General features: G+C 48.7%; 3 protein-coding genes across 3 annotated transcripts; 1 reads left to right on the top strand and 2 right to left on the bottom strand.

Annotated features, from left to right (window-relative positions):
- Positions 1 to 1,219: 1,219 nt before the first annotated feature.
- On the bottom strand, positions 1,220 to 2,536 carry LOC137815642 (uncharacterized). The gene has a single exon (XM_068618756.1). The coding sequence runs from the start codon at positions 2,534 to 2,536 to the stop codon at positions 1,220 to 1,222; it is 1,317 nt and encodes a 438-aa protein (XP_068474857.1).
- A 7,630-nt stretch (positions 2,537 to 10,166) lies between these two features.
- On the top strand, positions 10,167 to 10,814 carry LOC137815641 (uncharacterized). The gene has a single exon (XM_068618755.1). The coding sequence runs from the start codon at positions 10,167 to 10,169 to the stop codon at positions 10,812 to 10,814; it is 648 nt and encodes a 215-aa protein (XP_068474856.1).
- A 6,450-nt stretch (positions 10,815 to 17,264) lies between these two features.
- On the bottom strand, positions 17,265 to 18,164 carry LOC137815640 (uncharacterized). Its single transcript, XM_068618754.1, has one exon. It carries the CDS (start codon positions 18,162 to 18,164, stop codon positions 17,265 to 17,267), a length of 900 nt encoding a protein of 299 aa, XP_068474855.1.
- Positions 18,165 to 24,175: the final 6,011 nt, after the last annotated feature.

Genomic DNA, 24,175 nt, shown 5'->3' with positions numbered 1-24,175 from the left:
TCCACATAGGCTTGCACATTTCGCTCTATCATAGGCGCGAGCACTCTGTCCATCAGCCTCTAGTAGGTGGCGCCTACATTCTTCAGCCCAAAGGGCATCACTGTGTAACAGTAGCAAGACAGCTTTGTCATGAACACTGTCTTGCATTCGTTCCTGGGATGCATCTTAATCTAGTTGTACCCAGAAAAAGCATCCAGGAAGCTAAGCATCCTGTAGCCCGAGGCACTGTCCACGAAGGTGTCAATGCTTGGTAGAGGGTAAGGTTCCTTCGGGCAAGCCTTGTTGAGGTCCATGAAGTCAACGCACATCCTCCACTTCCCGTTGGCCTTCTTCACCAGGACCACGTTTGCCAACCATTCAGGGTACTGAATCTCCCTTATATGGCTGGCGCTCAACAACTTCTTCGTCTCTTCTTTTATGACCTGCCGCCTCTCCTCATTGAACTTTTTCTTCTCTGGCGGACAAGCCTGACCTGTGGGTCCATGGTGAGGCGACGGCATAGGAAGTCTGGGTCTATTCCTGGCATGTCCGAGGCGGACCATGCGAAGGCATCCAGGTGCCGTGATATGACCTTGGCAATCTGGTTCTGTGCCAGTTAGCCTAGTAATTTGCCAAATTTGAACATCTTGCCTCCAATCTCCCTCTCCAGGACGTCTTCTGCTGGTTAGGGTCGCCACTCCCCGGCGATCTCTGCACAGGCAATCTCTGCACTGACAACCCCTTCTTCACTTGGGGCTCGTGTGGTGACCATGAACACCCTTCTCTTTGTCTTGAGACTATTCTCATAACATCTCTTAGTCTCCTTTTGATCTGACTTGATGGTGATCACCTTTCCTCCCAAGTCAGGCAACTTCATCTTCATGTGCCTCGTCGATGTCACCGCCCTCAGCCTGTTCAGTGTGGGTCTACCCAACAATATGTTATAAGCTGAAGGGGTGTTAACGATGAGGTACCTGATGTTCTCTGTGCGGAACGCGACACCATCCGTGAAGGTGGTTCTCAGCTTTAGGTGCCCACGCACCTCCACCTGGTCTCCCGCGAAGCCATACAAACAACCAATATAAGGCCTCAGTTGATCAGGGGACAACTACAGCTTGTTGAAGGTCGTCCAGAACATCACGTCTGCCGAGCTTCCCTGATCCACCAGCACACGGTGTACCTTTCTCCCTGCGGTCACTACTGAAATCACCACAGGGTCATTTTCGTGGGGGACGACATCTCAGAGGTCAGCCTTGGTGAAGACAAGGTCGAAGTCAAGGGCCTGGTCTGCCTCTTGCGCCTCTACTGACATCACCGCTCGTGCATACTTCTTCCGTTGAGAAGCAGTGCACCCTCCACCTGAGAAACCCCCCAAAATAGTGTGAATCTCGCCATCCACGGGCATCTCGTGCCCCTTATCTTCTTCTGGCGTTGTCAAATTTTGCGCTCCCTGTGACTCCACCAAGTAGTCCTTCATGAAACCATTCCTCACCAGCTCGTCTAACTGGTGTCCCAACGCCAAAGAGTTTCGTATGGGGTGGCCAAACGCTTGGTGGAACTCGCACCAGGCGTTCTTGTTAGGTCCCAACTTCTTGTCAGTCTTTGCGGGTATCTTCAATCTCTCCGTTATGTTGGGGACGGCGATCAAGTCCTTCAATTCTACTACGAAGTTGTGCCTTGGTGGCACATTCTCCCTGGTGCGCCCCCTAGTTTGGGGCTTCCTAGACTCGTAGGGCTGCTGCTTCGCTAGGGCCCTCTTATCCGTCGTTACCTCATGCACCCTCAGGGGCTGAGGTCGACCTGGTGCTCGCGGGCGCAAGGGAACAACGCATGTGCGCTTCTCATTGACCTCTCCCTCTGCGACAATATGGGCCACTGCTCGACGCCTAATCTCGCCAAAAGTCTTGGGGCGGTTCCTGATGAGCGATTCACTGAAGGGTCCCGGCACGATCCCCTTCCTGAACGCGTGTACCATCATGGTTTCGTCTTTGGTGTTCAACTTCACCACCTGTGCCCCAAAACGCTTGAGGAACTCCTTCAGGGACTCTCCCTGATACTGTTTTACGTTGAAAAGATCATAAGAAATTGGTGGGGGAGCCCGATTGGCTATATACTGCTCCCTGAACAACTTAGAAAGTTGTGTGAACGACGTCACGTGGCCATCAGGGAGGCTAATGAACCAATCCATCCCTGTGCCTACTAGTGTGCTCATGAACAGCTTGCAACGCACCGCGTTGGAGCCCCCAACCAACATCATCTGCGTATGGAAGGTCGTGAAATGAGCCTCTGGGTCCTCTATACCCGTGAAGGTGGCTTTGAGCCTCACGAACGTGGCTGGTATCACGACGACCATGATCGCTTGCGAGAATGGCATTGGGAAATCCCTGGGTGGCGTGGCAGGTTCTTGCTCTTCCACCTCACGTTCCCATGCCAGATTTCGCAAATCCCTGTGCAATTCTTCATATCTTGCTTGCGACGCAACCATATCAATCTGGATGCGTTCTTGATCTACTCTTGATGCTGCCACCGCTTCTTGGAGCGCCTGCATCATTTCCATGATCTGTTGCAGGGTGAGTTTCTCGCCTCCGTTTGGTGCAACGGATCCCTGCCTTGTGTTTCTCATCTTGATGGATCTTTTCTGTTCTTGCTAATGGGACAATGTTTTAAATCGGGCCCCACGGTGGGCGCCAAATGTTCCTGCCGGTTGACTCGATTGCCTTCGTACATCTACGACGATCACACGCCCAATTTTTTCTTCCTTCGTTCGTGCTTTCCTGTGATCAAAAACTTGAAATTGCAAAGACAAAGGGCGCCCTAGAGGTCGTTTACACTCTGACGCTCAAGTCAGTACTGGGCTAGGAAACACCAAAACATAGCTGTAAAAAGCTCTATGTGTAAACTGTGTGTATTCACGTAAATGTTGCGTACCTTATTAGGTTTGTTACTGCCCTTTATATACTCTAGGGTTTCCGCTATTTCCGCTAACCGCAATTAGGGTTACCGAAGGTGTGCCTTAGCACCACTACACCCACTCTTAGGGCAATCTAGCGCGTAGGGCTCCCTTACTAGAGTGCAACCTCTAATGTGTTGACCACCTGGGTACCAACTTGTGCACCTAATCTCTGGGGCCATGCATCCTGGGAGTGCCCTAGCTGCTCACGTGCCATGCATGCAGCTTACCCCTGTAACGCAACCCTGATAGGTCTTCGCTCTTTCAGGGGCTCTTTACTTGTGTTACGCATGAACGCGTCATCCACAGTACACGCATAGACCCCTCGTGATCTAGGCTTCTCCCTACAAATAACTGGTGTGTGGTATGGGATCCACCTCACGTGGCCCAACTCTGCTGTTTGAGTCACCGATGTTCGGTGTCACATCGCTCTCACTCTGTTGCCGATGACACATCAGCACATGCTGGTGATCGACGCCTGACCACTCTTCGGAACCTTGGCTCACGTGCCTTGCGAGACACTGGCCCACGCCGCTCGTGGGACCCAACTTACGTGGCCCACCATTACTAGCGGTCAACGGGTAGACACTCGGGGGTTATAGACTTGTATACTAGGTTCAGTGAAGGAAAACATCTTTGCCGAACTATGAAGAAAAGGTATTTGATAGTTGAGGCTAAAACCTCCTATAATATCTGTCTGGGAGACCTTCTCTCAATGTCCTTCAAGAAATAGTGTTAACACCCCACCTCGTCATGAAGTTTTTGTCCATGTCCGAGGACATTGTCATGGTGCATGTAGATCAGAAGGTGGCATGAGAGTGCTATGTGGCCAGTCTAAGGGTGAAGTCTACTAATAGGGAGTGGTCCCGAAAGCCTCACAAAGAACGATCGCGAGAGTTTCACAGGGAATGATCTCGAGAGCCTTGTAGGGAACACTCTCGAGACAAAGAACGCATTCGAGAGCTTAAAACACCTAGGAGGGAGGTCTCAAGAGCCTAGGGCCCCAAGAAAAAACACATGGTTGCTCTTGTTGACTTGGACTCCAGAATGAATGATGCTCGGTTAGAGTTGAAGGAGGACCTATGTTCAATCCCTTTAAAAGATCAGGAGCATACCACAAATAAAGAAGTACCATTGTCTCTCGACGATGCTACCCTCATACGACAAACGCTCCTTGAAAATGATGACCTCTTTGGTTGGACTGCATTAGATATGCTTGGGGTACACCCAAATGTAATCACTCATAAAACTTATGTCTACAAGTCAATCAATCGCCTAAAAGAAGAGGAAGCTAGGTGAATAAAAAAGAAGCACTGCAAGGGCCAAGACTGAGAAGCTGCTTGAGGCCAAATTTATATAAGAGGCTCATTATGTCACATTGTTGGCTAATGTTGTGATGGTTCAAAATTCGAGTATAAAGTGGAGGATGTGCACAAATCTGAACAAGACGTGCCCGAAAGATACCTATCCACTACCGAGCTTTGACCGATTAGGGGACGGGGCAACTGAACACCGATTGCTGAGCTTCTTGGATGCGTATTCTGGGTAGAACCAAATCAACATTCATATGAGAGATAAAGAAAAACAATATTCATGAAGGACAATGCCAATTACTATTATGAAGTCATGCCCTTTAGGTTGAAAAATATCAGAGCCACTAACCAACCACTGATAGGCAAAGTCTTTAAAGGAATGCTCAGACAAAGTTTTGAGGTTTATATCGACGATATTATGGTAAAGTCTGACTTGTTTGACCAACACACAAAGGACTTACGCGTAGTGTTTAATGCACTTCAAATAACTGACATGCAACTCAACCTTGAAAAATGTGTGTTTGGGTGGAATGGGGAAACTCATCAGGCATTTAACTGCCCTATATCGATTCGTCCTGAAGTTGGTCGAGTAGATCCGATAATGGTGCACTAGGATGTTAAGTGTGAGAAAATATTTCAACAGTTGAAGGACCTTTTAGATTCATCACCGACAATCCAAAAACGAAACCCCGAGCAACCGATAAGAATTTACTTATCGGTCTTTGAAGACGCTGTCAGCGCTGCACTCGTCCAGGACATCAAAAAAGAGGAGTACCTGATTTACTTCGTGTTCCGGCCGGTTGACCTGGGTCGTCTTTATGCGTGGCTTGTTCTAATGAGCTAGGGCACCTTCGTTTTGCTTCGTCTGTCAGTACCTGAAAAAGAAGAACAAAGGGGCGCCCTCGCGGCCGTTTGCACTCCGACGATCAAGTCAGCTAGCGAGAAACACCAAAGTAACTAGAAACTGTATAACTATCTCAATGACTGAAACTGTGTGATTTAACTGTGTTGCCCTAATTGTCTTGTACTCTCAGCGGATGCGCCGTCAAAGACAACTAGAGGTTACTACTCTGAGTAACTTTATGAAAACTAGGTTAAAACTCATGCAACTGGGGACTGAGAAAACGTACCTCTTTAGGGCTTATTCGTGCCCTATATATAGGTGAAAACTAGGGTTTACCTCTGCGTTGCTTGCTATTATCTAGGGTTCCTGGGAGAAGGTCCTTGCGCCGCTATCTTTAGGATCTTAGCGTATCTGGCCCATGGACTTCCCTTATCCTGGAGTGCAATGTATAACCTCATGGCCCCTTGGGCTCTAACTTGAGTGCTGTATTTATCGCGCCATCATTCTGTTCGAATCCCCTAATTGGACACGTGTCATGCATGCAGCTTTCCCTGGGTACCTTCAACGAGCACGTGGGCATTACCACGTGCCCCTTTGACTTGATCATTTATTCTGTACACAGGGACCCACAGCGTCGCTGCCCAACTTAGGGTTATTCCCTCGTGTGGGCCCCCTCTCTGTGAAATGCTTACGTCATGTAAGTTGATTCTTTAGGCGATGGGCGATGATCCATCTTGGCGATGACACATCTCGGCGATAACCGTTTACGCAGCGGTAGAGCACGCCGCGTTTACACACGACGACCAAGTTGACTTCTTGACTACCTACCTCTCTCTTGTCCACGTCATCATACCCGATGACCTGGTCGGTACACAAGCCCCCAGTCTTGAGCTGATAACTTGTTTTCAGCGAAAAGACTAAAGCTTGCCCCCTACTGCCGTTGCGGCGTTATGATGACATGCCATCTTCCGATCGATTGACGTGATATTTTTGCATCGCCGGCGCAACGTACCCTCAAGGGCTCTGACGATGTGACACTCTCTGAGTGACATAAATGACGTTTTGATCCGTACCTTTACCTCGCTACACGTGGCCCACTCGCGAAACGCTTGCTTTACTGCTGCAATCATGAGGCTCGAATCTTGAAAACCCCGCATCTCAACTCATTGTCTCTGCTTCTTTCGTATCTTTCTTGCACTATTCACCTTCTTTCCAAGAACCTCTTGCCCCACGTTCTTTCTTTGCGACCCTTCTCTTTGTTGCGTTACTGAACCCTTGACCCCAGTTTCTTTCCTGCCAGTACACACTAGGATGTCTGCCAATCCATCTTCCTCCCGAGTAAGTCACAAGGATCTCTATCCCTGGGCTTTGAGTGAACTACTCGACGAGTACTCTTGCTTACTTTCCTCCAGGGCCCTGAGAGAGCACGTGGGGGAAGCATGCTCCTATGACCATCGTGCCTTCGCAAAGAGGCACGATGATGACATCGTCGTGCTCCCTTGTTCCATGGGGGAGCCGGTGCGCGGGGATGAACAATCCAACAACGGGGTCCCCTTTTTCTATTTCTATCAAGTAGTTTTTAAGTGCGTCGGCGTACGCCTTCCCTTTTCCAGGTTCGAGAGGGAGCTGTTAACGGAGATGAACACCGCTCCAGCCCAACTGTACCCTAACAGTTGGGCCTTCGTGAAGGCCTTTGACATTTTGTTTGGCTTCCTTGGATGTGCGCCTTCCGTGGACATTTTTCTTCACTTCTTTGAGGTGAAGAGGCAGAGAAACAATCTTTGGGTAACTCTTAGCAATATCCCTGGTAGGATTCTTTTGACTCCCTTTCAGCAAGCCTTCACAGGGTGGAAAGCAGGTTTTTTAAGGTATGCTGCTCCAGCTTGGTGCCTTCTGCCCTGGACGGCTTTCCTTTGTACTGGACAAAGGACGCAAAAGCTTTGAAATCTAAACCCCTTAAGAAACTGTCTTCAAGGGATCAGGAAGCTTGCAAGATCCTGGCGGGTGTTGGAGGATTTGATGCGGCTGCTTTAATAAGCTTGGAATATAATGCCGAGCTTCTTAAAAAATATATATGTGTGTGAGGCTCTTTCATGACCTTCCCGCTTCTTGTTATGATTCCACTCAGAGATACTTTGTTTCACGTATGTTTCTTATTATACTTTACTCCTTTCTTTCACGTAGGTTCAAAGTTAAACGATCATCAGAGGACTCTTCTGACTCGGGCCTTGCGGTTTGGAGACGGGACCTTTTCGTCGCACTGCTTGAAGCCTGGGACCACCGACGAGTGATGTGCTCTTGCTTTTTGTGTAGATATTTAGGACGTATATAGGTTTACAATTCCATTTTGCAAATGCTACAAACTTTGGTCTGTAACCCTAACATTGGTCCTGCACTGTTACTTATGCTGAAATGCTGTTTAAATTATCTTGCATGCTTATGTTCTTTGTCATGCCGCGCACGTCACTCCGATATCGCCTTTACGCTTGGCGTGAATTTCTTAGATTTGTTGGTTCCCGTTCCTTAAACATCCTGTCCCTGGTTGCCTTGTTTATGGCTCTACTCGATCTTCGCTTTTGTGACAGATGCCTTTCCGTTTGGGCTTTCGTGTTTGAATCTTCAGCATTATCACGCCGAGCTCATTGGGATGATTGGCGACATACTGCTCGTAGCGATGTCAGACTGCCTAGCCCTTCGTTTGCCGACGACCTGTTGGCGGTCATGTACATTTTGCAGACCACCCCTCTCGCACTTCCTGATCACGTCATCGCCCCTGACGACCCGGGGAAGGTGAGTTTAAATTTCGGCGATCTACGTGGCTCGCGCGCTAATGCGCACGCCGGTATCTGATTTGACACTTCACCAACCTTCTCCCATCCAATGACACGTGGATCCATCGACGGTTGTTATTTCGTGTCGTTTGCGCTTCCCATAACCTTCAAAACTCTAACTTCTCGCGCCACCCCTACTGTTACATTATCTTCCTGCTTCTCTTTCAAACCCTTGATACGCTCTGGTGAACGCTTCATCTTCCCAATCATCATTTCCTCGTACGCTCCCTCGACCATAAAAAAAAAAAAGGTAAGCCCTTTATCACTTTGTTGGCACTCATCGCATTTTGATCAACTTGCATCATCTCTTAACTGTCTGATGCATACGCTGTGGGCTGTTTGCTCTCTGTTTCGCTTTTTTTTTTTTTTCTCTGCGCCTTTAGGTTTTCTTTCCCTTCCTACGACCCCCGTTGTTCATGCTGCTTTCCCTTCACATTTTTCGAATTGAATCATTCCTTTTAGTGACCCTCCACTTTCCTTTTCTTACTTTCCTTTCGTCTCTCCTGCAGTTCGCGATGGCTCGTACAGGTGCCAACCCTGCCTCCTCTCGAAACCCTCCTTCAAAATCTCGTAAACAACCTTCATCAGGAAACCCTTCCACGTCTCGTAACCCACCTAGAGACCCTGGCATCCTTCCAAATCGGGCTCAAAGGCCTGCGCCCTCTCCTCCCAACCAATCGCACTCAACTCCCCCGCAAACTAACGCCACTGCCCGCCTCATTCCTGATTACAAGCTGTTGTACTCATGGGCTCCTCCAGCTTTGCTGAATGAAACTTCCTCGATTAACTCTGAGGCTGACATTCTTCGACTGAGGGACAAGACCCACCTCACATTCCATAAGGAGCATGATGACAAGGTTGTCATTCGTCCTTGTCCTCCCGGGGAACCTGTTTGTACTGATAGCGAGGGCAACGATGGTCACCCTTTCTGCTTTGTTTACACAACCGTGTTCAAGAAGGTCAAGCTCAGGTTCCCCTTTACTCGTTTTGAGAGGGAGCTTCTTACTGAGCTTGATATTGCCCCTGCCCAGCTGCATCCCAATGGCTGGGCGTTTGTCAGGGCATACCAAATTGTTTGCGCACATTTAGGCCATCCAGCCTCTGTAGACGTGTTCCTATTTTTGTTTGAGGCCAAAAACCCCGGGGACCGCTTGTGGGTAAGTTTTAACGGGATTGCTGGGAGATCCATCCTCTCCATTTTCCAACAATCTTATAAGGATTGGAAGGGTAAGTTCGTTCGCGTTTGCTGTAATGACCAGAGTCCCACACTCCTCGATGGGTTTCCCTTGTACTGGGTTGACAAGAGGAAAAAGGATTCTCAGGATCACTTTCGAAAGGCTAGGAGTCCAGAGAAGATGGGGGAGCTCGATAGAGACCTGTGCCACTTCTGGAAGGAAGTTGCCTCGACCAATACCACCTTACCTACCTCTTCAATTATCAAGTTCGAATTCTATGAGAGTCAACTAGACTTTTACATAGGTCTGTTCCCCCACTCCACCTGGATTTCTCTTCCTGTGCCAAATCTGTTTTACTTCTTTACTAAGCTTGTTCGCATTACATATCCTGCGCTTACCTTTGCACTGCTAATTATCTGTGTTTGTAATTGTATTGATTTGTGGACATTGATCACTTCGTGCATACACAATGCTGGGGAAGGATCATATGGCTAGGCTGCGTTCTATAGTCAAACGGCACAAACTCGTCGCGGGCTCTCAAACCGTCCCGAATTCTGTGGCGGAAGCTGCTGTTGCCCGAGGCGAGCTTCCTCCCGTGGGCTCATCTTCCCTTACCGCCCCTCCTGCCCCTTCGAGAAAGAAACTGCCGCCAAAGAGGGCCAAGAGGAAAAATCCCATAATGGTGTCGGATGAGGAGGACGACGAGAGCACTGAAGATGGACTTATCCGCAAAAGGAATAGGGCAACCGTCACCGAGCTACCCGCAAACGAGAGTACGGGCCCAGATTATGCGGAAAATCCCCCAGTGTTTCTACACCCTTTGAGAGTGCTGGGGATGCTTTGCCATCAAACACCTCAGCTGCTGGGGGCGTTCTGGAGCAAACTACGGACACTCAACGGTCTCCCCAACCTGTAGTGGAGCCAGACGTGTCGCCGCCGCGTCCTGATGTTCCCCTGATTGTCCATACTTATGAGGGCAGCGACGAGAACCAACCCCCGACCCCTCTTCCAATCCCTGTTCTTCCAGCCCCTATCGAGGAGGTCTTGAAAGCCCACGCCGCTTACCTCAGCGCTATGACCACCGAGTGCGTAGAGAAACGCCTTTACCAGATGATGGGCGAGGCTTTAAGGGACTCCTTGAGCCAGTATGAATCCGAAGCCGGTGTTGCGAAAGACCAAGTTCAACAACTTAAGCGTGATCTTACGATGCGGGGGTTGGAGTTTTCGCGGTTAGAGAATGCTTTGAAGGAGGAGTTGCGGAGCGAACGCAAAAACAGCGTTGAACTGGGCCAAAAACTCAACGCCAAACTTTCAGAGGTCACTGAACTCGAGGGCAGACTCATGCATCAGCAGGAGAAGATAGCGGGCCTTGAGGAGACTCTCAAGGCTAAAGGGGACTACGCCGATGAGCTCGAGGCCAAGTCGATTGAGAGGGAGGATCTGCTGGGTAACATCAGAGCTGACATGGACCAAAAAGCCAAGGAACTGAGCGAGAAGGATAAGGAGCTGAACGAATCTGCTGCAAAACTTGCTCAGGCGCTTGAGGAGAACGAAAAGCTGAAGAAACAAAGTGAAGAACTCGACCTCAATGCCGCGGACGTTCTGACTTTCGGATTTGGCGCAGCCTTGGAGCAGTTCGCTTGTGCTTACCCCGACTTGGACCTCTCTCAGTTCTCAATTTGCCATGAAGTGGTAGACGGCAAAATCGTACCCTCAGACTAGCGTTTTCATTTGTTCTTATCTGACATTTTCTTTAGAAACACTCTGAAAGACTTACATACTCGACCTCTGTCTATGTGCAACGAATCTGTTTGAAATGACCTCTTTCTTCGAACCGTGTTAACTTATGCTCATGATTTATCTTTTACCTGTTGTGCGATCGCCTGATAACTTGGTTGGTTTTTACTCAACCCAATTAACTTAGCGTAAACTGATGCCTAATTTCCTGGAAATCAACTTATCTTGAACAAACAGTTAGTCTATAGCAACAACATTTGACACAAAATTACTTACTGAGCAGTAGGCAGGAGTCATTTTTAGTGTCTGACATCTCGCTTTCCTGATCTGCACGTGTATTTCTAGGTCATCACCTAAAACTTTCGAACTTGCCTCAATTTGCTTAAGCAAAGAGGTCTTGTATCCTGTTCTTGCCTGAACTCATCCAAGGGTGAGGAGGACTTTATCTGGCCTGAACTCGCTCGACGGCGAGAAGGACTTTATCTGGCCTGAACTCGCTCGACGGCGAGAAGGACTTTATCTTGCCTGAACTTGCTCGTTGGCGAGAAGGACTTTATCTTGCCTGAACTCGCTCAACGGCGAGAAGGACTTTCTCTGGTGCCTCAACATTGTCCAGGGGCTACCTTTTCCCTGGATGCACTGAGGGCTTTTAACCTTATCTTGCCTGCACTCACTCGAGGGTGAGGAGGACTTTCTCTGGTGCCTCAACATTGCCCAGGGGCTACCTTTTCCCTGGATGCACTGAGGGCTTTTAACCTTATCTTGCCTGCACTCACTCGAGGGTGAGGAGGACTTTCTCTGGTGCCTCAACATTGCCCAGGGGCTACCTTTTCCCTGGATGCACTGAGGGCTTTTAACCTTATCTTGCCTGCACTCACTCGAGGGTGAGGAGGACTTTCTCTGGTGCCTCAACATTGCCCAGGGGCTACCTTTTCCCTGGATGCACTGAGGGCTTTTAACCTTATCTTCTTGCCTGCACTCACTCGAGGGTGAGGAGGACTTTCTCTAGTGCCTCAACATTGCCCAGGGGCTACCTTTTCCCTGGATGCACTGAGGGCTTTTAACCTTATCTTGCCTGCACTCACTTCGAGGGTGAGGAGGACTTTCTCTGGTACCGGGGCTAGCTATTCATACTTGAGGAGGGGGCGTCCCGAAGGAATCCCTTAACCCCTGCTCAAGGACTAGGTGCCCGGATTTTAACTCATACTGTACATATCTGTCATCTTGCTCTGAACTCTCGCCTATACTCGTTCTTGGCGAGTAGGACTTCTTATTCTGTTCTCGCCTATGCTCGTTCTAGGCGAGTAGGACTTAAAACTTAACTTTCACCTCCGATTGCCAGGTGGCGACAAGAACTTAAAAACTTTATACTTGTGCCTCCGATCGCTAGGTGGCGATGAGGACTTAAAAAACTTAATTTGTGCCTCCAATCGCCGAGTGGCGATGAGGACTTAAAACTTGACTTGTGCCTCCAATCGTCAAGCAGCGATGAGGACTTAAAACTTAACCTTTACCTCCGATCGCCAACTGGCGATGAGGGCTTAAAACTTTATACTTTTGCCTCCGATCGCGAGGTGGCGATGAGCTCTTAAAACTTTGGACTGAATGCATGCGATCTGACTCTGCCCTAAATTACACAAGGACGACAAAGTCTTTTCTTTGAAAACTTAAAATGACAATCATGCAAACTCAATAACTGGGAAGCTTTGATAAATTATTTGAAATGATAAGCATGCAAGCTCAATAACTGGGAAAACTTTGATAAACTCGAACTTTCTTTATTGGGTGGCCTCATTAAAAAACCCTTCTCAGGGAAAAAGAGCGCCACCTTGAAAAACTGTTTTCACTTGACTGTTCGAATTAACTGCTACTTACAATGTTTCAACTGTAATAAAACTTGAGGTGAGTAGCGTTCCAAGTGCGAGGAATCGCCCCTCCCTCCAGTGTTTCCAAACGATAGGCGCCATTCCCGAGTGCTTCGGTTATTCTAAACGGTCCCGTCCATTTGGGTGACAGTTTATTCTGCATCTCGTACAGGTGGGCCTTCCTCATTACCAGGTCACCATCTCTGAACTGTCTTGGCCTTGCCCTAGAATTGTACGAGCGCTCGACTCTTCTTTTTATCGCCTCGGCCTTTACCCTTGCCTCCTCCCTGACCTCATCCAACAAGTCTAAGTTCATCCTCCTTTCTGCATTAGAGTCTTCTGCCACGAAGTTTTGGAATCTCGGCGAGCTTTCTTGGATTTCAATTGGGATCATTGCATCGCACCCGTACACCAAGCTGAACGGGGTTTCGTGGGTTCCTGACTGTTCAGTGGTGTGGTATGCCCATATTATACGGGGAATTTCCTCGGCCCAAGACCCTTTGGCCTTCTCCAATCTTCTCTTCAAACCTCTTAGTAAAACCCGATTAGCCGACTCTACCTGCCCATTCGTTTGCGGGTGTTCCACAGAAGCGAACACCTGTTGAGTTCCAACGTCCTCGCATAGCTTCTTCAGCAGGTGACTTGCGAACTGAGTCCCGTTATCCGACACCAAACGCTTGGGCACACCGAAGCGACACACAATATTCTTCCATACGAAGTTCTGTATCTTGTGCGTTGTGATCTGGGCTACTGGTTCTGCTTCAATCCACTTCGTGAAGTATTCGACTGCCACAACCAAATACTTCATCTGCCTAATCGCCAATGGGAAGGGTCCCAGGATATCGATTCCCCATGTGTGGAAAGGCCAGGGACTGTAGATTGATTTCAACTCTTCCGGAGGCGCCTTGTGCCAATCGGCGTGCTCCTGGCACTGCTTGCAACGTTGGGCATATCGCTTGCAGTCTTCCCTCATTGTCGGCCAATAATAACCCGCACGAATGGTTCTTGTTGCCAAGGCTCGACCTCCGATGTGACTCCCGCAAATCCCTTCATGAAGCTCGACCATAATTCTCGTGCACCTCTCTCCATGCACACATACTAACAGGGGGTGTGTGAACCCAAACCTGTACAACTCACCATCAATGAGGGTGAACTTGCTGGAGTTCCTCTTTACCTTCCTAGCTTCCGTCGAGTCCATTGGGAGTAAGCCATCTGTGATGTATCGCTGGTATGGCGTAATCCATGTGTCCGGCTCGTGGACGGCGCAAACTTGCGTCATTTTTATCTCCCCTACTGGATGTGCTCTAACCCTTGGCGTTCTCAAGGTCTCCTGAGATAGGGACTTATGACTTCTTGCCATCCCTTCCTTTGACTTGCAGATTTGGAGAACTTGGTGGTCTGCCACGAACGCTCGAGGTGTCTTCAGGGTCTCTTGTATGACGGTCCTCTGCCTGCCCCCCTTGCCCGAACTGGCGAGCTTTGCTAGTAAGTCGGCCCGGGCGTTCTGCTCCCTTGGCACATGCACTACTTCGAACGAAACAAAACACTTCCTCAACTCCTGCACATACTCCAGATAAGCTGCCATCTGCGGATCTTTAGCCTGGAACTCGCCGATTACTTGGCCTGTGATTAGCAATGAATCGCTTTTGGCCAAAAGCACCCTTGCTCCCATCTCCTTTGCCAACAAAACGCCAGCGATCAAAGCCTCGTATTCCGCCTGGTTGTTGCTGGCTTTAAAGGCGAATTTTAGGGACTGTTCTATCAGCACGTCGTTGGGTCCTTCAAGAATTACCCCGGCCCCACTGCCCAACTGGTTGGAGGATCCGTCCACTGAGAGCACCCAACGAAAACCATCTCCGGCGCTTTGCACTGTTTCAGAAGATAATTCGACCACGAAGTCAGCGAAGATTTGTCCCTTGATCGGTCCCCGGGGCTCATACTTGATATCGAACTCCGACAACTCTACCGCCCATTTTACCATTCTTCCAGCCACATCTGGTTTCTTTAGGACCTTCTGGATAGGTAAGTCCGTCATTACCAACACTGTAAAACTCTGGAAGTAGTGGCGCAACCTCCTCGCGGAAAACACTACTGCCAATGCCGCTTTCTCCAAGGCCTGATATCTCACTTCTGGGCCCCGCAATACCTTGCTGACAAAATAAACGGGCTTCTGAACTTGATCCTGATCCTGGACGAGCACCGCACTCAGCGCCTTCTCAGTTACGGCGAAGTATAGTCTGAGGGGCGCTCCTACTTGGGGTTTGCACAGGACCGGCGGGCTTGCCAAGTACCCTTTGAGTTTTACGAAAGCCTCTTCGCACTCCTTCGTCCAGACAAATCTATTGTTCCTTTTCAAGCATTGGAAATAGGGGTGACCCTTTTCTCCACTGGCAGACACAAATCGCGACAGGGCGGCCATCCGGCCCATGAGCTGCTGCACCTCCTTCACCGTAGCAGGGCTCCTCATTGCCAGAATGGCCGCACACTTGTCAGGGTTTGCTTCGATCCCTCTTTCGGTCAAGAGGAAACCCAAGAACTTTCCCGCTTCTACGCCGAAAATGCACTTCTCGGGGTTCAGCTTTAGCTTGTATTTGGCTATCGTAACGAATAGCTCCTCCAAGTCAGCTATATGCTGGTTCTTCTCTAGGGATGTTACGACCATATCGTCGACGTAAGCTTGCACGTTTCTCCCAAGCATAGGTGCAAGCACTTTGTCCATCAATCTTTGATACGTGGCTCCCGCGTTCTTAAGCCCAAAAGGCATTACTTTCTAGCAATAACACGACTTCTCCGTCATGAAGGCAGTTTTTTCCTCATCCATGGGGTGCATCTTAATTTGGTTGTACCCCGAGAACGCGTCCAAGAAACTCAACAATTTACATCCTGCTGCGCTGTCCACTAGGGCGTCAATACTTGGCAAAGGATAGGAATCCTTTGGACAGGCTTTATTTAGATCTGTGAAGTCCACACACATTCGCCATTTCCCATTGCTCTTCTTTACCAACACGACATTGGCTAGCCATTCCGGGTACTGTATCTCCTTGATGTGGCTTGCCTCGAGGAGTTTTTGCGTTTCATCCCTGATCGCCTGTCTCCTTTCCTCATTGAACTTTCTTCTTCTTTGTCGGACTGGTCTGACCTGGGGGTCCATTGCTAGGCGATGACATAAAAAATCGGGGTCGATTCCTGGCATATCCGAGGCAGACCATGCGAACGCGTCTAGATGCTTGCCTATCACCTTGGCGATTTGCTCCTGTGTCCCGTCGTCTAAATTTTTCCCCAACTTGAAAATTTTACCACCGATCTCCTTCTCGAGCCAATCTCCAACTGGGTGTGGCCTCCTCTCGCTAGCGAGCAAGGCTCTCACAATGCTTGACTCCCTGGCGGCCTCTGGGCTGCTCTCCTCTTCTTCTACTCCAGCGCTATTCTCAGGCTCCGACTCGACATCTCCCATGGTTATGTCGCCGTCTATGGCTACCTCCAACGTCATGTCCATACCCGCATCGCCTTCGGTGGTTCCTTCTGTCGCCGCATCCATGGTCCGTCGGCCTTCCTGCGTATCCTTCGCACCGGGAGGTGGTGTCGTGGTCACATGGCATACTGATCGCCTGTTCTTGAGGCTATTTTCATAACATCTCTTTGCCTCCTCTTGGTCAGATCGGATGGTGACGATTACCCCTTCCATTGAAGGTAACTTGACCTTCATGTGCCTCGTGGAGGGTACAGCCCCTATCCTATTGAGTGTTGGCCTTCCCAGTAAGATATTATACGCTGAAGGGGCGTTCACGACAAGGTATTTGACTTTCTCCGTGCGCGAGGCGGTCCCATCTGTGAATGTCGTTCTCAACTCGATGTATCCCCTGACTTCGACTTGATCGCCTGCAAAACCGTATAAGCAGCCCCCATATGGCCTCAACTGATCCGTGGATAGTTGTAGCCTTTCGAAGGTTGGCCAGAACATCACGTCTGCCGAGCTCCCTTGATCGACCAAGACCCGATGAACTGTTCTTCCTGCCGTGACGAGCGAGATCACAATGGGATCGTTGTCATGCGGCACCACATCCCTGAGGTCTCCCTTAGTGAACGTGATGTCCACATCGGGTGAGTGGTCCTCGAAAACTTCTACTGACATTACGGACCTTGCATATTTCTTACGCTGCGACACCGTACATCCGCCACCCGAGAACCCACCAGCTATGGTGTGGATTTCACCGAGGACGGGTGCCTCGTGCTGTTGCCCCTCACTGCCTCCTGCTTGCGAGCCTGGTGGTCGTCCCGCCTGTTTCTCCATCAAGTAATCCTTCAGGAAACCGCTCTTAACGAGCTCATCCAACTGATAGCCAAGTCCCAGACAATTGTTGATATGGTGGCCGAATGCTTCGTGGAATTCGCACCACGACTCCTTGCGAGGCCCTAGTACCTTGTCAGCTTTGATCGGTGGCCTCAACCTGTCGGCTATGCTGGGTATCGCAATCAGATCTTTGAGTTCCATCACGAAACTGTGTCTTGGCGGTTTGCGTACTTCTCTCCCTTCCTCTACTCGACTCTTAAATTGAGCCCTTCGTGGCTCTTAGGCGCGTTTCCTGTCAAAGTGTTTCCTCTCTGTGACAGTCCTCTCTGTGACGGCTTGGTGAACCCGAATGGGTTGTGTGCGTATCTGTGCCTTGGGGCGCGCCGGCATAGTGGTTGTAGATTTTTCGTACGTTTCACCTTCTGAGGCAATATGTTCCACCGCCTGTCGCCTTATTTCAGCGAAAGTTTTGGGGCAACTGCGGTTAAGCGTCTTGCTGAAAGATCCGGGGCGCACTCCCTTCTTGAACGCGTACACAATCATGGGTTCCTCCTTGGTACCTACTTTCACCACCTGCGCCCCGAAGCGGCTTATGTATTCCTTTAGGGTTTCACCTTGGAACTGCTTGACGTCAAAGAGGTCGTACGAGATTGGGGCGGGAGTTCTGTTGGCTAGGTACTGTTCTCTAAATAGTTTCGAAAGTTGGGCGAAGGACGTGACGTGGCCCTCTGGGAGGCTGATGAACCAGTCCATGGCCATCCCTGTCAGGGTGCTCATGAAAAGCTTGCATCTAGCAGCATCCGATCCACCTACTAGTAACATCTGCGTGTGGAACGCCGTGAGGTGCGCTTCGGGGTCCTCCGTTCCTGTGAACGTTGCTTTGGGTCCCGTGAACGTGTTGGGAATTGCTGTCTCCAAGATTGCTTGTGAAAACGGTGTTGTGAATTCCCTGGGTGGGGATGTAGCCTCCGGTTCGTCTCTGCCCCGCCATCTATGACGTAACTCCTCGTTGGTGCGGTGGAGTTCCTCGCTTCTTACTTGAGAAGCTGCGAGGTCCGCCTGCATGCGTTCCTGTTCTACTTTCGAGGCGGCCATTGCGTCTTGTAGCCCGTGCACCATCCCCATGAGCTGCTGTAGGGTCATCTCTTCACTCCTAGCGCGTGCTGGTCGGGTGGCCATGGCTCTCCGGGGTCCCTCTTAACTTATCTGAGTGTTGAAAATCCTGAACTGAAATCTTGTGTGGTGGAACCGATGTTTATATCGGCCCCACGGTGGGCGCCAGATGTTCCGGCCGGTTGACCTGGGTCGTCTTTATGCGTGGCTTGTTCTAATGAGCTAGGGCACCTTCGTTTTGCTTCGTCTGTCAGTACCTGAAAAAGAAGAACAAAGGGGCGCCCTCGCGGCCGTTTGCACTCCGACGATCAAGTCAGCTAGCGAGAAACACCAAAGTAACTAGAAACTGTATAACTATCTCAATGATTGAAACTGTGTGATTTAACTGTGTTGCCCTAATTGTCTTGTACTCTCAGCGGATGCGCCGTCAAAGACAACTAGAGGTTACTACTCTGAGTAACTTTATGAAAACTAGGTTAAAACTCATGCAACTGGGGACTGAGAAAACGTACCTCTTTAGGGCTTATTCGTGCCCTATATACAGGTGAAAACTAGGGTTTACCTCTGCGTTGCTTGCTATTATCTAGGGTTCCTGGGAGAAGGTCCTTGCGCCGCTATCTTTAGGATCTTAGCGTATCTGGCCCATGGACTTCCCTTATCTTGGAGTGCAATGTATAACCTCATGGCCCCTTGGGCTCTAACTTGAGTGTTGTATTTATCGCGCCATCATTCTGTTCGAATCCCCTAATTGGACACGTGTCATGCATGCAGCTTTCCCTGGGTACCTTCAACGAGCACGTGGGCATTACCACGTGCCCCTTTGACTTGATCATTTATTCTGTACACAGGGACCCACAGCGTCGCTGCCCAACTTAGGGTTATTCCCTCGTGTGGGCCCCCTCTCTGTGAAATGCTTACGTCATGTAAGTTGATTCTTTAGGCGATGGGCGATGATCCATCTTGGCGATGACACATCTCGGCGATAACCGTTTACTCAGCGGTAGAGCACGCCGCGTTTACACACGACGACCAAGTTGACTTCTTGACTACCTACCTCTCTCTTGTCCACGTCATCATACCCGATGACCTGGTCGGTACACTTCGTTATCTAAAGGTTGCATGATGTTGAATCTCGATATCAAACAATAGAGAAAGTGACATTTGCACTAGTCTTAACCGTTTGAAAGATGCATACGTATTTCCAAAATCACAACGTAATAGTACGGATTAGCTACTAGATCGTGAAAATCCTCGCTAAACTAGAGCTTGTAGGGAGGATAATTGGATGGTCAATCGAGCTGTCAGAGTTTAAAATCTGGTATGAGCCAAGAGAAGCAATCAAGTCATAGTGCCTGATGGATTTCTGTGCAGAACTGAATTAGAAGCTTGATCAACAACCATGTTGGACGATCTATGCCGACGAGTCCTCTAATAAAATCTTGTGTGTTAGAATATATGGTCAATAAATAAGTAGGGGGTGAATTGTTTTCAAAAGATTTTTGCAATTTTCTCATTTGTTTAAGTGAAATTGAAAATTTCATAAAAACCAATTAACTGAAATCATTGTTCAATCCATTGTAAAAAGAGAAACAAACATAAAAGTAAAATATATACCAGTTGTTATGTTTAGGTATGATTACCTTTTTCGTCCCTTCATTTGGGGTCAATATTCAATTTAATATAATGGTTTAAAAAAGTCAATTTGCTCCCAAAACTTTTTAGAAAGGTTCAATTCGGTCCCTTCCGTTAACTTCCACCAACGACATTAACTGTTGATGACGGGGTGCACACAATTGTATTGGTCTGCACACGGGGCGCATCATAGGCTAAGGCTACATAGTCTTGGGTCTCCACATTTTTCGTACCTTTTGTTCTCTTCCCGATGCTTTGAAAGCTTACATTGGTACTCCTCCTTTCCTAGTTTTGACAAGAAAAACTTATATCATTTGTTCTAATCCTTTTTCCTTTTTATGAATGGTAACCACATTGGTGGTCATGGGGTTGATAAATATTTGTAAATGTATCTTTGGAATGTCTAGAAGGTTTGCTTTTAAAAGAAGAGAGAATATTTCTACCAAATCCACCTCTTGAGCAATCATTTGACCAACTTGAAGATGAACCTTTTGAAGAACTCTATTGCTGGTACTGCATATGGTGTGTGCTCTAGTGAGGATGAACTTGCTGCAGAAAAGCAGAGGGCTTATGATATTAGGGACTAAGATGTAAGTTTTTTACAAATGAGTGTCCCATTGTATGGAACACCTGGCACTGGGAAGATCACACTTGCCAAGGCTATTGCTAAGGAGTTTGGAGTAGTTTTTATCAATGGTTGAATGTCAAACTTGATGAGCAAGTGGTTTGGAGATGCTCAAACTTGTGTCTACCATATTTAGCCTAGCTCATAAACTCTACCTGCCATCATATTCATTAATGAAGTTGATAGCTTTTTGGAACTTGATGAAACAATACTTTGACGTCTTCCTCAAGCATTTGAAATTGATATTCCAGATCAAAGGAAAAGGGCTGAGATATTGAATGTTATCTTGAATGGTGTTCCCGCCGGTTGACCTAAGGTGTCTTGTGCATCTACGACAGTTGTGCATCCAAGAATCCCTCCTCTTCGACGGCGCTTTCCTCCTTGTGGATCACCTGAAAACAAAGAGACAATGGGCGCCCTCGCGACCGTTTGCACTCTGACGCTCAAGTCAAACACTGGGCAAAGAAACACCAAAAACTCCAAATTCTGAGAGCTCTGTGTGTGTTACTGTCCTTAGGAATGCGTACCTTGTTATGCTAGTTGTTTCCCTTTATATACCTTTCAGTGTCTCTGCTCCTCTTGCTAATTGTGACTTAAGCATACTGTAGGGGCGTCTTAGCGACACTATGACCCAGTCTTAAGGCCATCTAGTGTGTAAGACTACCCTGCCGAAGCGCAACTGGCGCAGGATAACCACTTGGATGCCAACTCATGCACCCAATCTCTGGGTCATCCGCCCTGGGAGTTCCCGGTCTTATTCACGTGCCATGCATGCAAATCACCCGTGGGACGTGACCCTTATGAGTCATCTCTTTCCCAATGGCTCTTTGATGGTGGTGTGTACTACCGCGTTCCCTACACCCCATGCACGAACCCCTCGTGATCTAGGCTTCCCCTTACTGATAACTGGAGTCTGGCCTGAAAACCGCCTTTTTCGGTCCATCTTTACTGTTGGGTTGTCGAGGCTCGAGGACTCCACGCCCTGCCTCGATGCCGCCCCCTCCTCGGCTCTCCTTATTCGTGATCCTAGCGAGACTCTGCCCTGTCCTGCCAACCTCCTAGTGGACCCAGCCTTCGGGGCCCCACCATGACCTTGGTCAACTCCCGAGTTCGAGGACTGGTCGGTACACAAGCCCCCCAGTCTCGAGCTGTCAACTTGTTCAGCAAAGAGACTATGGCCTCGCCCTGCCGACCTACGTGGCTTCACGTGACAGGACGTGTACAGTGCACCGAAGTGATGCTAAAAAAGGAGAAGAAAAAATAAGAAAAGGCAAAGTTCAGAGAAAGAAATGGTGTGCTTCAGGAAGAGAAGCAGATAAGCATGAAAACGAAGAACAATAATCATAAAATGCAGAAAACCTAAACAGTCTGCAGATTAAAAACATCGGAATGATAAAGCAAAGGCAGTTATGAAGTAAAAGGCATATCTTAGAGTGATTGCGCTTCGAGGAGTTGAAGTGATTGAGAGAGGAAGATAGAGCGTTCTGAGAAATGAAAGGTTTTGAAAAAATGCCAAAGAAAAGTAATGGAACAGTGAAAGGAGCGTAAGGTTTGAGGGGTTTAAGGTATCAGAGAAGCGCAAGCGAACACAAGCCTCGACTGTTGATCTTGCCACACGTACGCTGGTGAAAAATTATGGTGAAATATCACGTCAGCGCACTGTGCGCGCCCTATCACTCGTTCTCCATGTAGGTCGCCGTGGGCGATCACTTAGCCTCTTCACTAAAACAAGTTACAGCTCGAGCCTAGGGGTCTTGTGTACTGGCCAGACCTCAGACATCGTAATCATATGTAGACATAGGACCTCGGTGGTCTGGTGCCGTTAGTGGACCACGTAAGTGGGCCCCAGGAATAATAATGAACTATCATCCAGATATAAGAAAGACCTAAATCACGGGAGGGTTCATGCATGAGGTGTGTATAGTACGTTCAGGTATATCACGAGTAACTGTTCTCTAGAGGCGCTAAGGCCCATAAGGGTTAGGGTTTCCATGGAAAGATTGCATTCATTGCACGTGAATAATTAGGGAACCTATAGAACAGATGGCCCCGCAGCGCTGGTACATGAGTTGGTACCCTAGCGGCTGTAAGATTGTGCACTCCAGAAGAGAGAAGTCTTGTGCGGCGGCTGTGCTAAGCTTGTGTAACACGCAACAGGACGCCTTACTAGTTACCCTAATTCCACTTAAGGAAAGAGCCTCATGGGATAGGGAAGTTGACCTAGATACAGCCTCTATAAAAGGTGGTAAGAACCCTATAAAGGTACGTCGTTTCTAAGACTGAAACTATTTTGCATACTTATTGTTTCTTAGCCCAGTACTGACTTGATCGTCAGAGTGCAATCAACAGGTAGGGTCCCCTTTGTTTCAACGGAGCCACTCTCAATCACCCAAGGGGAGAGAAGAAACCACCAAGAAATATGATGAGCCACCATCTGCCTTTGAAGTCAACGGTGGCTGAGTCAACTGGTGAGAACACTCACCAAAGATACATGGATGACTCTTTATATACGCTACATGGCGGACAAAATGCTTATATCAAATCTAGCACAAGCAAAAGTTGTTCAGAAGAATGTCAGACGATATACATTATTTGATAGTCATCCCTTTCGGCATGACTATGCTCATCCTCAACTCACTAGTGTAAGCGGAGACCAAATAGAACCAATATTAACAAAACTCCATGAAGAAATATGTGGCAACAATATTGGCAAACGAGCTCTCTCTTTCAATATAGTACGGGCTAGGTATCATTGGCCCACAATAAAAGAAAACAACATCACATATGCCAAAAGATGTGAACGCTGCCAAAAACATGTTGATAGGCATTGTTCATGTCGGTTGACTCGATTATCTTCGCGCGTCTACGACGATCACATGCCCAATTACCTCTGCCTTCGTTCGTGCCTTTCTTCGATCAAACACCTGAAAATGCAAAGACAAAGGGCGCCCTAGAGGCCATTTTCACTCCGACGCTCAAGTCAGTATAGGGCTAGGAAACACCAAGGGTAAGCTGTAAAAAGTTCTCTGTGTATCTGTGTGTAAAAGTTGCGTAAGAATTCGCGTGTGAATAACGTTCCTCATTAGGTTTAATACTACTCTTATATACTCTAGGGTTTCCACTGTTTCCGCTAACCGCAATTAGGGTTACTGAGGGTGTGCCTTAGCGCCGCTATCTCCCACTCTTACGACAATCTAACGCGTAAGGCTCCCTTACTGGAGTGCAACCTCTGACAGGATGACCACCGGGGTACCAACTTGTGCACCTAATCTCTGGGGCCATCCCTCCTGGGAGTTCCCTAGCTGTTCACGTGCCATGCATGCAGCTCACCCCTGGAACGTGACCCTCACGGGTTGTATCTCTTCCAGTGGCTCTTTACTGGTGTTACGCCTGAACGCGTCATCCACCCCACACGCATGGACCCCTCGTGATCTAGGCTTCTCCCTAAATGGTAACTGGTGTGTGGTCTGGGATCCACCTCTTGTGGCCCAACTCTACTGTCTAACTCACCGATGTTCGATATCACATTGCCCTCACTATGCTGTCGATGACACATCAGCACATCCTGGTGATCGGTGTCTGACCACTCTTTGGCACCTTGGCTCACGTGCCTTGTGAGACACTGGCCCTTGCTGCTCGTGGGACCCATCTTACGTGGCCCCATCATTACTAGTGGTCAACGACACCCGGGGACGTCGGTACACAAGCACCCCAGTCTTGAGTTGTAACTTGTTCAGCGAAGAGACTTAGTCCTCGCCTCTGGCTACCTACATGGCTTTGTGTGACGGGACGTGAACAGTGCACCGAAGTAACGCTTCTC

Source organism: Phaseolus vulgaris, chromosome 1, assembly GCF_000499845.2.
Source record: "Phaseolus vulgaris cultivar G19833 chromosome 1, P. vulgaris v2.0, whole genome shotgun sequence".
NCBI classification, from domain to species: Eukaryota; Viridiplantae; Streptophyta; class Magnoliopsida; order Fabales; family Fabaceae; genus Phaseolus; species Phaseolus vulgaris.
This window is presented reverse-complemented; position numbering and strand designations above follow the sequence as displayed.